Here is a 15,315-nt window from a genome sequence, read left to right as displayed (position 1 = left end):
ATGTGATGCCTCTAGCTTTGTTCTTGCTCAAGTTTGCTTTGGCTATTTGGGGTCTTTTGTAGCTACATATGAATTTTATAAGTTTTTTATATGTCTGTGAAAATGCCTTTGGAATTTAGATAGGGATTGCATTGAATCCGTTCAATGATCAATTTGAGCAGCATGGACATTTTAACATATTAATTCTTCCAATCTGTGAACATGGAATATCTTTCCATTTATTTATGTCTAATTTCTTTCATCAGTGTTTTCTAGTTTTGTTGTTCTGGCTCAAAGAAGAGCAGTGTGTTGCTTAATTTCCACATATTTGTGAATTCTCTAATTTCTCTCCTGTTACTGATTTCTACCATTGTGTTCAGAAAAGATACATGATATGACTTTAATCCTCCTAAATTAATCAAGACTTGTTTTGTAGCCTAGCATATGATCCATCTTGGAGAATGTTGTGTACACTTGAGAAGAATGTGTATTTTGCTGCTGTTGGATGAAATGTTGTATATATGTCTGTTAGGTCCATTTGGACTAGTGTTGTTCAGATCCACTGTTTCCTAATTGATTTTCCGTTTGGATGAAATATCCATGGTTGCAAGTGAGGTTTTGAAGTCCCTTACTATTATCTATTGCTGTTTCTTTCTGTAGTTCTGTTAATACTTGTTTTATATATTTAGGTGTGCTAATGTTGGTGCATATATATTTACAGTTTTTATATCTTTGGTAAATTGATATCTATAATTATAATATAATGACCTTCTTTATCTGGAAAGTTTTTTACTTATAGTCTATTTGGTCTGATATAAGTATAGCCCCCCCCCCCCACTCTCTTTTGGTTACCATTCATATGGATTATCTTTTTCTATCCCTTCACTTTTAGCCTATGTGTGTCCTTAAATCTAAAGTGAGTCTCTTGTAAATATCATGTAGTTGGATCTTATTTTTTTACTCTATTTAGTCACTGTATGTATTTTGATTGGATAATTTAATCAATTTACATTTAAAGAAATTATTGATAGGTAAAGGGCTCACTGTTGCCATTTTTTGATTGTTTTCTGACTGTTTTATAGTTCATCTGTTTCTCTCTTTCTCTCTTGCGTCCCTCCCTTGTGATTTGATCATTTTTTGTAGTGATATGCTTTGTTTCTTTTCTGTATATATTTTGCATATCTACTACAGGTTTTTGCTTTGTTATTACCATGAGGCTTACACAAAACATCTTATAACTTTCTATTCTAAGTTGATAACAACTTAGTCCATTTGGGATGCTATTACAAAATACCATAAGCTGGGTAGCTTATAAACAACAGATATATTTCTTGTAGTTCTGGAGGCTGGCATGTTCAAGATCAAAGTGCTAACAGCATCAGTGTATAGTGAAGTTTCATTTCCTTGTTCATTTATTATATCTTATCACATGGTAGATAGGGCAGGGCAGCTCTCTTTATATAAAGGTACTAATCCCATTTATGGAGCTTTACCCTTTTGACCTAACCATACCCCAAATGCCCGACCTCCTAATACTATGACATTGGTGAATAGATTTCAATGTATAAATTTTAGAGGGTACGTAAACATTCAGACCGTAACAACAACTTAACTTCACGCACATTCAAAAATTCTACAGTTTTATTCTCTCCTTCCATGTTTTATGTTATTGATGTCACAGTTTACATCTCTTTATATTGTATATCCATCAACAAGTATATAGCTATAGTTATTGAAGCTAGAGTTGTTTTTAATACTTTAGTCTTTTAACTTTAGTAGAGTTCAAAGTGATTTATGCACAACTAATACAGATGCTCCTTAACCTATGATGGGTTTACATCCCTCTAAACCCAATGTAAGTTGAAAATATCATAAGCTAAAAATGCCTTTAATGCAACTAATCTATTGAATTTCAGAGCTTAGCCTAGCCTGTCTTAAACATGCTTATATCACATTAGCCTACAGCTGGGCATGAGAATCTAATACAAAGCTTATTTCATAATAAAGTGTTGAATATCTCATATAATTTATCAATACTGTACTAAAAGTAAAAACAGAATGGGTGTATGGTTACTTGAAGTATGGTTTCTACATGATGTGTTTTGCTTTTGCAGCATTAGAAAGACAAAAGATCTTAAGTAAAACCACTGTAAGTCAAAGACCACCTGTAAATTATTTGCATATTTTGGATTTGACTATACAGTTACCTTTACCAGTGAGTTTAAAGAATGTCCTTTCATTTCAACCTGAAGTATTCCTTTTAGCATTTCTTGTAAGGCAGGTCTAGTAGTGATGAACACCCTCATTTTCATGTGTCTCAGAAAAGTATTTATCTTTTCTTCTGAAGGACAGCTTTACTGGATATAATATTTGTGGTTGGCAGTTTCTTTCTTTTAGCACTTTGATTATATTATCCCACTTTCCAGGCCTGCAAGGTTTCTGGTGAGAAATCCACCAGATGGTCTTATGGACGTTTCTTTGTATGTAATGAGTTGCTTTTCCGTGTGTGTGTGTGTGTGTGCATGTGTGTGTGTACGTACATATATATGTGTATATACACACATGTATATATCAATAGCTTTTGGAGTACAAGTAGATTTTGGTTGCATGGATTAATTGTGTAGTGGTGAAGTCTGAGATTTTAGTGCACCTGTAACCCAAGTAGTGTACATTGCACCCAATATGTAGTTTTTAAAAATCTCACATCCTCCTCCCACTCTCCCCTCTTATGAGTCTCCAGTATCCATTATACCAATCTGAATGCCTTTGTGTGCTCATAGCTTAGCTTCCACTTACAAGTGAAAACATAGATATTTGGTTTTCTATTGCTGACTTACTTCACTTAGAATAATGGCCTCCAGTTCCATCCAAGTTACTACAAAGACATTATTGTAATGTCTCCATCTTCATTTCTTTCTTTCCTTCTTTTTTTTTTTTTTTTTTTTTTTTTTTTGAGACAAAGTCCCGCTCTGTCGCCCAGGCTGGAGTGCAGTGGCATGATCTTGGCTCACTGCAACCTCCACCTCCCAGGTTCAAGCGATTCTCCTGCCTCAGCCTCCTGTAGCTGGGACTACAGCTGCGTGCTACCATGCCTAGCTAATTTTTGTATTTTTAGTAGAGACAGGGTTTCACCATGTTGGCCAGGATGGTCTCAATCTCTTGACCTATGATCCACCTGCCTTGGCCTCCCAAAGTGCTGGGATTATGGGTGTGAGCCACTGTGCCTGGCCCTCCATCTTCATTTCTGATTTAGCTTATTTGAATCTTCTCTCTTCTTTTATTGGTAAATCTAGCTAATGGTCCCCTGAGTTTATCTTTTCAAGGAAGCAACTTTTTGTTTCATTGATCTTCTGTATTTTTTGTTTCAATTTCATTTATTCTGCCTTGATCTTTGTTATTTTCTTCTGCTAGCTTTAGGTTTAGTTTGTTCTTGCTTCTCTAGTTCCAGGAGGTGTGACTTTAGGTTATCAATTTGTGATCTTTCAGAATTTTTGATGTAGATATTTAGCACCACAAACTTTCCTCTTAGCACTGCTTCTGTTGTATCCCAAAGGTTTTGATAACGTGTGTCACTGTTATCATTCGTTTTGAAGAATTTTCAGATTTCCATCTTGATTTCATTGTTAACCCAAAAATCAGTCAGGAGCAGACTGTTTAATTTCCTTGTTTTTATCCAGTTTTGAGGGTTTCTTTTGGAGTCGATTTCTAGTTTGATTCTGGTGTGGTCTGAGAAGATACTTGATATGATTTTCATTTTTAAAAATTAATTGAGATTTATTTTGTGGCCTATCACGTGGTCTATCTTAGAGAATGTTCCATGTGCTAATGAGAAGAATGTATATTCTGCAGTTCTTGGGTAGAATGTTCTATAAATATCTGTTAGGTCCATTTGTTCTGGAGTGTAGTTTAAATTCAGTGTTTCTGTGTTGACTTTCTGCCTCAGTGATCTGTCTAGTGCTGTCAGTGGAGTATTGAAGTTCTCCAATATCATTATGTTGCTGTCTATCTCTTTTCTTAGGTCTAGTGGTAATTGTTTTATGAACCTAGGAGCTTCAGAGTTATGTGCATATATATTTAGGGTTGTAATATCTTCCTGTTGGGTCAATCCTTTTATCATACTTTCTTTGTCTTTTTGTTTTTAAACTGTTTTTCTTTAAAGTTTGTTTTATCTGATATAAGAATAGCAACTTGTGCTTGCTTTTGGTTTCCATTTGTGTGGAGTATCTTCTTCCACACCTTTACCTTGATTCTGTAAGAATCCTTTGTATTAGCTGAGCTTCTTGAAGACAGCAGACATTTGGTTTGTGATTTTTTTTTTTCATGCATTCTGCCAATCTGTATCTTTTAAGTGGAGCATTAGGCCATGTACATTCAACATTAACATTGAGGTGTGACCCAGTCATCATGCTGATTGTTACCTGGATACTTTGTTTTTTTCATTGTGTTATTGTTTTATAAGCCCTGTGAGTTTTATGTTTTTGAGAGGTTCTATTCTGTTGCATATTGACCTTTTATTTCAGCATTTAGAATTCCTTTAAGCATTTCTTGTTGGGCTGATCTGGTAGTGGCAAATTCCTTCAGCATGTGCTTGTCTGAGAAAGACTATTTCCCCTTCATTTATGAAACTTAGTTTTGCTGTATACAACATTTTTGGCTGAGAGTTATTCTGTTTAAGGAGGCTAAAAATAGGGCCCCAGTCCTTTCTGGCTTATAAGGTTTCTGCTGAGAAGTCTACTGTTAGTCTGATAGCTTTTCCTTTGTAGGTTATCTGATACTTTTGTCTTACTGCTCTTAGAATTCTTTCCTTCATGTTGATGTTAGTAATAGCCTATTGACTGTATGCCTTGGAGATGTCCATTTTGTCATGAATCTCCCCGTAGGGCTTTGGCCTTCTTGTATTTGGATGTCTAAATCTCTGGCAAAGCTAGGGTAGTCTTCCTTAATTATTCCCTCAAATAAATTTTCCAAAATGTTTACTTTTTCTTCTCCCTCAGGAACACCAGTGATTCTTAGCTTTGGCCATTTTACATAATCTCATATTTCTTAGAGACTTTATTCATTTCTTTTAGTTATTTTTTCTTTATTTTTGTCTGACTGGGTTTATTCGAAAGCCTTGTCTTCGAGCTCTGAAATTCTTTATTCTACTTCGTCTAGTCTGTTGTTAAAACTTTCTACTTGTTTTGTAACTCCCTAAATGTGTCTTTCATTTCTAGAAGTTCTGATTGTTTTTTTTTTCCTCTGAAGTATCTGTCTCTATAGAAAAATTTTCATTCATACCCTGAATTTTTAAAAAACTTTCTTTGTATTGGTTTTCACCTTTTTCTTGTGTCTCCTTGGGTAACTTAATAATTAACCATTTGGATTCTTTATTTGGTATTTCCAAGATTTCATCTAAGTTTGGATCCATTGCTGGAAGTTAATGTGATTTTTTGGGGGTGTTATAGAACCCTGTTTTGTCATATTGCCAGAATTATTTTTCTGGTTCCTTCTCATTTGGGTAGACTGTTTCTTCTAATTATTTTTGAATTTATTTTTGATTCAACTGTTTCTTTTTAATTTCCTTTTTTCCACCTTATGGATGTGACTTCCATGATTATAGCTTATTGTAACCTAATTTGGCTCTGGGTGCTTTCGGCGGTGAAGACTCTGTATAAGTTCTTTGGTTATAGAGAGTCTTTGTATGATGGTTTTCTCAGATGTAGTAGCAATGTGCTTGGTGTGTGAGTAGGTTTACTGTCTCTTGTGGGGTTGGAATGGCAAAAGTCTCTTGAAGCTCATCCCCAGTGGTGTGCACTTATTTATTTATTCATTTGTTCATTCATTCATTCATTCATTCCTCCAGTATTTTACTTACTGGGTTGAACAGTTCAGGCTTCAGGTCAGTATGGGAGTTGTCCCTGGGTAAAAACTGGGTGTGCCTAAAACAGGTAGATAAATATAATACCTAATGGTGAGCAGAGGTCCCAGCCTTGAGTAGGCGGCTGGAGAAGCTGTCAGTGAAAAACACTGAGGTCTTTTCAGGGGGAAGGAAGGGGCTACCCCAGCTCCCCTCCCAGGCCAGCAGGAGAAAAAACTGCCTTGCATTCACACTCCTGACCCAGTGTTCTGTCCATTCAAACCAGGCAGACACCACTTTCCAGCTGCAGAAATGCTGATGTTCCATGTAGAGAGGGATTATAACTACCCCTTATGCAAGGCTGAACCTTGAGAGCACTTGTTCTATGAGGATGCAGTCACCCTGAAGTGTTCTAGAAAGGCTGTCTACAGATGCACCCATGCCATGCTCTTGTGGGAGAAGCCCAAGCTGTAGCTGCAGTGGTGGGTGAGGAGGAAAAGTCTCCTTCTCCAAGACCTGTCACAAGCACCAGGGCTGCTTGACTGTTGTAGTAGAGCCACAGATTTTCCCTGCTGAGTTCAGCATTGCACCTGTGCCTCTGCTGAAAAAAACTTCCCACAAGCAGAAAGCTATGGGACTCAAGCTTTGCCATCTGTATTCTTTTGTCCCATGGGTTACTCCCTTGATGTGGTGCACTCCTCCTTCCCCTAGGAGTAGGAGCCCTGAGGGCCAGACTATTGTGAATGCTGCTGCTCCTCTGGGTCTAGCTACCCAGTGGGGCTGCTACACTCCAGGAAATTGCCGGGGAATGTCTGCAAGGGGTCCAGTGATGCGACCTGCCCTCAAATTTCCAGCAGTAGGTACCAGCACCTGTTCTGATGGGGGTGGCAGGGAAGTGACATAGACTCTGTGAGATTCTTTATAAATAGCCTTAGTGTGTTGGCTTTCTCAAACACTAGGTATAGTAGGAATGAACTGGTCATGTGGACAGACTCAGGACCTCCTGATTAGCTGGTTGTAATGCAGGCAGTGGTGACAGATGGGGTCATGCATAAGTTTTCTCCTTCCTGGGTGCTATGTTATTCTGCCAGCAGATGCTATAATGGACTGTGTTGGTTGGCCTCCAGGCAGGAGTTGGCACTTGGAAAAGAACACCAGCTGCGGTGGTAGCAGTGGGATTTGTGCTTCTTATGTTACTCAGGTAAGGTACTCTGGTGTCTCAGACAATGGGCGAGGCCATAGAGCTTCCCAAAGTTTCTGTCCTTTGTGTTAAGCTATGGAGTAGGGGGTAAAGGGACAAAGCCAGGTGGGGGCTGGGTCACGTAAGTACATGCTGTGGCTCTCCATGCATGGGCTTAAGCAGAGGCCCCAGTGGGGATAAGAGGGCAGTCCTCTTGCCGTAGGGGTAATGTTCCAGGGAGGAGCGCAGCTGCCTGTACTGCACAGAAAGTCCACACAGGGAGTGGGGAGTAGCAGGTGACAGTAAGCTCTGCCCAGTTCCTATGCACTTGGCAAGGTAGGACTCACACCCGTAGTGTTCCACTAGTAGCAGCCAGCTAGGTTCCAGGCATTCTGCTCTCAGAACTCAAAACTGCCTCAGGCCATAAGTCTTCCCAGTTGAGACATACCATGGCTTTCAGACCACGCCCCTTCTGGTCTGCCTGAGAAGCAAAGGTACCCAGCTCTTGTGCTCGTGAGTATAACCCACTGCCCAGTCACCCCTCGGTTCTGGCCAAGGGAGTTCATCGTCACTCGAGATTATATCACAAATGTCAACTGGGAACCTCTCTCAACCTATGACAGACTACTGAATTAGCTGGAAGATGTCCACATGGTCACCTGTGAGGTAGGACCTGGAATGACTTCCCTCTATCCCTGCTGGAGACCAAGAGCACATGCAATGTACATCCCAATGCTGTTCCTTCTCATGTATTCCCCAGTGCTCACTAAATCAGCTTCAGTGCTGGATAGGGTTAAGACCTTTCCCTGTGGCCTGGATTGCCAAGTTCTCCAGTGGGAGTGTATGTCCCAGAGACAATTTATCCCCCTCACACTCCAGAGACTTAGAATTTTCCACCTGGTTCACAGTATAGGCTGCAGCCCACCACTTCTTTCAAAGGCTCTGTGGTTTCTTTCAGTTTTCCTATTAAGTTCCTGTGTTGCTTCTTGGAAAAAAGTACACAGCATGAATCTCTATGCACTATTTTATCTTCCTAAGTGAGAGAGGCATGCTAACGCCTCCAATCTGCCATCTTGGAAAAAGATCAGTTGCTTTTCTTTTGCTGCTTTCAAAATTTTCTCCTTATCTGTTTTGACTCTTACCAGTGATTGTAATGTGTCTCAGTGAAGACCTGTTTATGCTCAATCTGTTTAGGGTTCTTTGGGCTTCATGAATCTAGATGTTCATTTCCCTTTCCAGATTTGGGAAGTTTTCTGTCATAATTTCTTTAAATAAACTTTCTACCCTTTTCTCTTTGCTCCTTCTGAGACACCCATACTGCATATATTGGTTCATTTGATGGTGTCCCATAAGTTCCATAGGTTTCTTCACTCTTTTTCATTCCTTTTTCTTTTTGTTCCTCTGACCGATTAATTTCAAATGTTCTGTTTTCAAGTTCACTGACTCTTTCTTCTGCTTGATCAAGTCTGCTGTTGAAACTCTCAGTTGAATTTTTTATTTCAGACTTTGTATTCTTCAGCTCCATAATTTCTGTTTCGTTCATTTATTGGTTTTTATTTCTTTGTTGAACTTCTCATTTTGTTTATTTGTTGTTTTTCTGATTTCATTTAATTGTCTGTCTGCTCTCTTGTTCCTCACTGGGCTTTTTTAAGATGATTATTTTGGATTCTTTGTCAGATAATTCTTAGATTTCCATTTTTTTGGGGTCAGCCACTGGAGCTTTATTTTGTTCCTTTGGTGGTGTGATATTTCCTTGATTATTTGTGTTCTTTGAAGCCTCACATTGTGTGTCCACACTTGAAGAAGCAGTCACCTCTTCCCGTCTTTATCGACTGGCTTTAGGAGAGAAAGACCTTTGCCAGTGAGCTTAGCTAGAGATTCTGGGGATCTCTCACACTTTTTCTTTAGATATACCTGCTCCACACCTCTTGTTCCCTCTTTGGGCTTGTATGTATTCTCTCAGTCCTGCAAAGCCAGATCTTGTGCTAAAAGCCTCCTGTTTATTCCATAGGGTAGTACCCTGAAATGTTCAAAGTTATATGTCTTCTCTCAATCCATCAAAGTTGAGCTGGCTGCTAATATCCCTACCTTCTGTTGAGGTCCAAGCATTTTCTGTGGTTGTGTACAGACTGTTGTGCACTGAGGTACATATCAGCTGATTGAAGGGGTACATAGGCCAGTTGTCTTGCAGGGTTTATGGGAGGGTCTTAGGGTAGAATCCATGAGCTGGGTAGCAGAATCTATAGCCGGCTTTTGATACCATACACTATTTGCACTCCTGCTGCTGCTTCTCCTTGCTCCTAGCTGCCCCAGACGATTCAGCCATGCTATTCCCCTCAGTGTTCTGGGTGGGATGAAACAGAAGTGCGTCTCCTAGACAACATCCTGTTGGGCTGGGAAAGCTGGGTGCTCACTTCACTCTCACTTCCCCCATGGGAGAATTGTGAGCTGGAGGGACCTCTCTTGGAACTGAGCTGTGCCACCTTAGGGGAGGGGTGTTGTGGGTAAAGTGAACTGCTCTTATTATACTCTTTGATGCATCCACTCTTAGATTTTTTGCTCCACCGTTGTGCTGAAACTTCTCAGTGGACTCCTGTGGCCTCACAAAAGTATTCTTGTCCATAGATGTAGTTGCCGAAATCAGTATTTCTATATAAGAATGAAAGCTGGAACCTCTTATTCTGCTATCACACTGACATTTCTTCTTTCTTTTAAAAATAGTGGTTATATTGTGTTGTCATCATATACCCTAGATTGAGCCTTTAAGATTAACTTTAGCAAAAGGGCCAACTTGGTTAACACCACATATCAAAGTTAGTGTCTTTGTCTGGTGGATTTTTTTTTTTTTTTTAAACTTTGACTCACTAGTTTTGAAAATATGTGTGTTTTGTGTTAATAACAGTCTATATTGGCAAGTAACTAAGTCTATGTAAAGGAGACAAGAGAAGCTATCAGGTGTTTCCTGCATGTGTGGCCTTATGCTTATCTCCTCTGTGGGTTATCTCCATTTTTGAGAAACTTTGGGTTCTAATCTGAAAAATCTGCCTCCCAACCAGAAACACATTGGTGATGATGAAGGGAGGCTCATGATGAGTTGAGAAACAAGGTGACCATCTGACTTCCCATGGTCATTATAGAGACCTGGCAGTAGGACTTTCCCTTCTTAGCTCCCTCCCCTCTTCCCAGTTCACCCTCAGATAAGCTGGAAGGTGACACCATAATGCCATTCAGAGTGCAAGGCCACTAGGTCGTCACTTTGCCTCCTTGGGCACCTCCTTCTGAACTGCATTCCTTCTTCTCCCCACCTCCAGAAGTCATTACTTGTTGTGCTCAGCGGCACAAAATATTCTGTAAAGTAGGCGCCTTCTTGTTTTCCAACTTAATGACAGCATCCCTGGGTGAGCCCTAACTGGAATACAGAACTGCACCTGACAACCGTGGCCTGCTCAGTGAAGTTGCTCAGAGATTGTATCAGAGGCATTTGAACCAGAGCAACTCCATATTTAATAGGGGCTGGGTAAAATAAGACTGAGATCTACTGGGCTGCATTCCCAGGAGGTTAAGGCATTCTTAGTCACAGGATGAGGTAGGAGGTTAGCACAAGATAGAGGTCATAAAGACCTTGTTGATAAGACAGGTTGCAGTAAAGAAGCCAGCCAAAATCCAGCAAAACCAAGATGGTGACAAGAGTGACCTCTGGTCACCCTCACTGCTCATTATACACTAATTATAATCCATTAGCATGCTAAAAGACACTCCCCCCAGCACCATGACAGTTTGCAAATGCTATAGCAACGTCTGGAAGCTACCCTATATGGTCTGAAAAGAGGCACTTCCTCAGTACTTGGAATTTCCCACCCCTTCCTTGGAAAACTTGTGAATAGTCCACCCCTTGTTTAGCATATAATCAAGAAATAACTATGAGTATCCCTAATCCAGCAGCCCACGCTGCTGTTCTGCCTATGGAGTAGCCATTCTTTTATTCCTTTACTTTATTAATAAACTTGCTTTCACTTTACTCTATGGACTCGCCCTTAATTCTTTCTTGCGCGAGGTCCAAACCCTCTCTTGGGGTCTGAATCAGGACCCTTTTCTAGTAACAGTTGGGACCAGGTAGAGATTGGAGTCTAAAGTTTCTCTTTATTTCTGAAAGTTGATCTCTGATCCCTTCATAGGGAAGAAAACAGGACTTAATTTAGGAGAAATGATTCTAATACTGGCCAGGTGCAGTGGCTCACACCTGTAAGCCCAGCACTTTGGGAGGCCAGAGTTTGAGACCAGCCTGGCCAGCAGCCTGGCCCTGTCTCTACTAAAAATACAAAAAAAAATTAGCCAGACATGGTGGTGGGCACCTGTAATCCCAGCTACTTGGGAGGCTGAGGCAGGAGAATCACTTGAACCTGGCAGGCGGAGGCTGCAATGAGCAGAGATCACACCATCGCACTCCAGCCTGGGCAACAAGAGCAAAACTCCATCTCAAAGACAAAAAAAAAAAATGATTCTAATACTGGCTCTGCCTTGGGCCAGCCAAATCACCTTTAGCTAATTCTTTCCCCTTAGGGTGTGTGTTTCATCCAGCCTTCCATTCAATTAAATATTTTAGTAAGCACCTTCTGTGTTCCAGCTACCTCTGCCATGATGAACTTATATTGTCTTATAGGAGCCAAACAGCAGAGTGCAAATAAACAAGCCACATACGAAGGCTATGTGGGAAATGAAGGCAGAGGGTGGGGGTGGAAAGGGCCAGGTAATAAATATTTTTGGCTTTGTGGCCATCACTCTGCTCATAGAGAGGAAACAGCCATAGGCAATACATAAATGAATGGACATGGCTGTTTTCCAGTATAACTCTATTTACTGAAACAAGTATTGGGCCATAGTATGCTGACTCCCAGACTAGATCAGAAAGGGCCTTAAAATCCGAGGAGATGGCTTCAGATTTGAACTTATAGTTAATGGGGATCTCCTGAAAATTCTCAAGCTGGAATGTAATTTGATGGAAATCTATTTTGTGTAGAACCGTGTAAAAGCATCTGACATAGAAAGAGAGCCTAATACCCCAGGTTGTCACTGCTTTTGAACTGTGTATGAGCACTTTGTGACCTGCTAGAAATTTAGGGGGAAATTTTCATTTTTGTAAACCTTGACAGACCTTCCATTGTGGTTACTGGATTAGAAGCTCCCTGAGGGCAAGGACTTTGTTTTCTTTGCTACCATATATGTAGTCTCTGGAATGTAAGCCTATTCACATATTTGAATGCATTAATGGGGCAGTAACCTTGAAGCTTAAATATGCAAAACTTCTCACCCCTAGGCATAATGGAAAACTGTATCACCTAATGAGTGTCATTTAAAAAATCGCAGTATCAGTGATGCCACTGACCTTGTGGCTTATTTTCTCTCTTCCCAGATGGCAGACGATCAGGGCTGTGTTGAAGAGCAGGGGGTTGGGGATTCAGCAAATGAAGATTCAGTGGATGCTAAGCCAGACCGGTCCTCGTTTGTACCGTCCCTCTTCAGGTAAGTTTGCTTAATCAGGGACCCTGGACCACGTCAGCCTGCCATGCCTCTGCCATCTCCACCCACCCACGGGGAGGGGGACATTCAGGGAAGGAGGTTCATGCTGAGCATGAGGTTTGCACAGGTTCTTGCTAGCTGTATGCAGCAACACTAGTGTCCTCATGTGCACCCTCTTGTCTGTGGGCCAAGCCCAGGAATGGACAAAAGCAACCACTGGGAGTCTCCTGCTCAGCGGCTGAGTATCTGGTAGCAGTTCCCAGGTATCAGGGGCTGTTCTCATTAGAGGTGATTTGCAGGCATCTTCAGAACAGAGCCTGGGCTTCTGCTGCCAGTGGGACCAAGTTTGACAACACAGAATCCAAGGGCTGAGGGACAGGAGGTTTTAGGGTGACTCACGCCCACCCTGTGTCTCCTGAGGCATTCCACTGATGGAAGGGAGATTGCATCCTGTTCGTTAGTTCCTACCTTTCCCTTTCTTGAGCTCACTTTTAAAATTCTAAATTTTGCATTTAATAATATAATAGCTTCATTGATTAAACTTTTGTATGCCTGCTTGGTATTATTGCATTTAGTCTACATAATTGCACATTTAGTTTTATTGTTATCACCATTTGTCAGGTAGGGAAACAGGTGCTGTGAGGTTTAATAGCTTGCCTTTTTGCTGATAGTTAGTAAATAGTAAAGCTAAGATGAGAAACTAAACAATGCCAGCACCACTCACTTAAAGGTTCTGCTGTGTGCTTCCCATTTAAAAGTAGGGCTAGTGTGGTGCAGTGGCTTACACCTGTAATCTCAGCACTGTGGGAGGCGAAGGAGGGAGGATCGCTTGAGCCCAGGAGTTTGAGACCAGACTGGACAACATAGTGAGAGCCCCGTCTCTACAAAAAAAGATAAGAAAATTAGCTGGGTGTGGTCTCGCATGCTGGTAGTCTGTCTACTCGGGAAGCTGAGGCAGGAGGATCACTTGAGCCCAGGAGATCGAGGCTGCAATGAGCCATGATTGCACCACTGCACTCCAGCCTGGGCAACAGAGTGAGACTCTGTCTCAAAAAAACAAGTTTTTTTTTTTGTTTTTTTTTAATAAAAAATAAAAGTAGGGCTGTAAGGACATGGAGGAACCCCAAACCCTCCCTTAACCTTGATCATGGATGGACAGTGAGTGGAGCTTCCTGACAGACAGAAGGCAGCAGGAGTCAGACACATCACACTTCTTTGGATTCCCTAAGCCAAGTCCTACTGGGAAAGATAGAGAGGGGGATAAAGGCCGAGGTTAGGGAGTGTTCCCAGGCAGTACTCAGGAGGGGAGGAGCTGGTGGTGGGTGGGCAGCCAGGCTCCCAACACCCCAGAGCAGACCTTAGGTCATATCATCCAACATAGGACTTGGAAAAGTGGGAGAACCCCAACACTATGGACCCAGATTCTGTTGTTTGCCAGATAGAGTCAAGAATATCCAATGAAATGACCAGAAAATACAGTTCTGACTCCTGGAACTTTCTAAAACCATTAGAAATTGGTGCAGGCCAACTTACTCCCCAGGGAAAGCCCCTTAGAGCAATGGTCTTCAAATGCCTTTGCTTATATGTGCTCAAAATAATGTAAAGCTATGTGTATATTTTAAGGTAACATACACATTTTTGTCAAGATAGTTGCAAAAAATGTAATAATATTTCACTCTTCCCAACCCTTTTTGAGTATTTGACTTCAGCAAGTTGTCTACAAGTGAAAGAGAAACGGGAATCATTTAATAATCATTTTGAAAGTCAGTTTGAGAACAGACTAATACACAGGACTCCAGCTCAGCAAAGCCTTTTGATGTACTTCCCAGAAATTATTAAAATAAATGGTGTGTTGTAAATACTGACATTTCAAAGTCGTTTCTTTAAATGTACCCAGTGGAATCTACATCCATAGTGATTTTATAACCACCTTTATCCATTAAAAGAATACATGAACAGCTCTCCTGTAACAGCTAGAACTTTTATATGTCTTTTTTCCCCTCAAGCTTGGTTTTTTCATTCTCTTTTTCTCCACATTTTCTTCTGATGTAATAGATTTAGTTGCTTGAAAGTCTTGCTCATCACACCACATCGTATACCTATGTAACATATACACGTATGCATATGTGTATCCATATAAATTTTAAGACAGTTTTCTAGATATCATGAGTATTAAAAGAAAGTTCTCCTAGACTAAGTTACTGTTTCAGCTTTAATGAATTCACAGTTGATCTAAAAAATAAATGTTAATATATCATTAATATTATTAAATTGTCATTCATCAAAATCATTATTAAATAGAAATTGCATTGAAGTTTCAACTTATAATGGAATGAAGGGGCTCTTAATAAGTTAGTTTCTAAAGAAATGGACAAATAATACTTATTGCTGGAATAAGAAAGAATTTGATATTACCTCTTTTTCCTGATTTTCATTTTTAGAGATAAGAAGCACTGAGAAATCATGAATAAATACATGAGATGGTAGGAGTTTTGTTATAGTCATGTCACTTAATTCTTTGAATTCCTTCTGAGTTCTGGACCAAAAAATGACAATTTGATTAGGTCTTTCCTTAATTATGTTGGAAGTAAAGAATTGGCAATTATCTAACTTACAAAACGAATTATTATTCAGCCTTAAAGGTATTTAATTTTTTTAGTTTCTGGGAAGTACACCAAAAAACTTGTACCCAAACTTCTCAAACAGTCGTAAATTAAATTTGCTCTTCTTTTATTTAGAGGCAGTCTGTTTAACTCAAAATGTTCCAGAAAAGATAATTAAGCATTAATAAATATTTGTCAGT

General features: G+C 40.2%; 1 protein-coding gene across 7 annotated transcripts in view; it reads left to right on the top strand.

The window, feature by feature from the left end:
* The window catches only part of CASP7 (caspase 7), a 51,564-nt gene that overhangs the window by 5,597 nt on the left and 30,652 nt on the right, over window positions 1–15,315 (top strand). For 3 of the 7 annotated variants that reach the window (XM_063617631.1, XM_055248699.2, XM_063617617.1), the window contains exons 2-3: window positions 6,910–7,016; window positions 12,406–12,515. In XM_063617631.1, the coding sequence (XP_063473701.1) occupies window positions 6,918–7,016; window positions 12,406–12,515 (209 nt within the window). In that variant the 5' untranslated portion in view covers window positions 6,910–6,917. The remainder of the gene's footprint in view (window positions 1–6,909; window positions 7,017–12,405; window positions 12,516–15,315) is intronic. The other 4 variants (XM_063617636.1, XM_063617625.1, XM_063617638.1 and 1 more) reach the window with 2 other exon arrangements.

This window comes from Symphalangus syndactylus, chromosome 2 (assembly GCF_028878055.3).
Source record: "Symphalangus syndactylus isolate Jambi chromosome 2, NHGRI_mSymSyn1-v2.1_pri, whole genome shotgun sequence".
NCBI classification, from domain to species: Eukaryota; Metazoa; Chordata; class Mammalia; order Primates; family Hylobatidae; genus Symphalangus; species Symphalangus syndactylus.
This window is presented reverse-complemented; position numbering and strand designations above follow the sequence as displayed.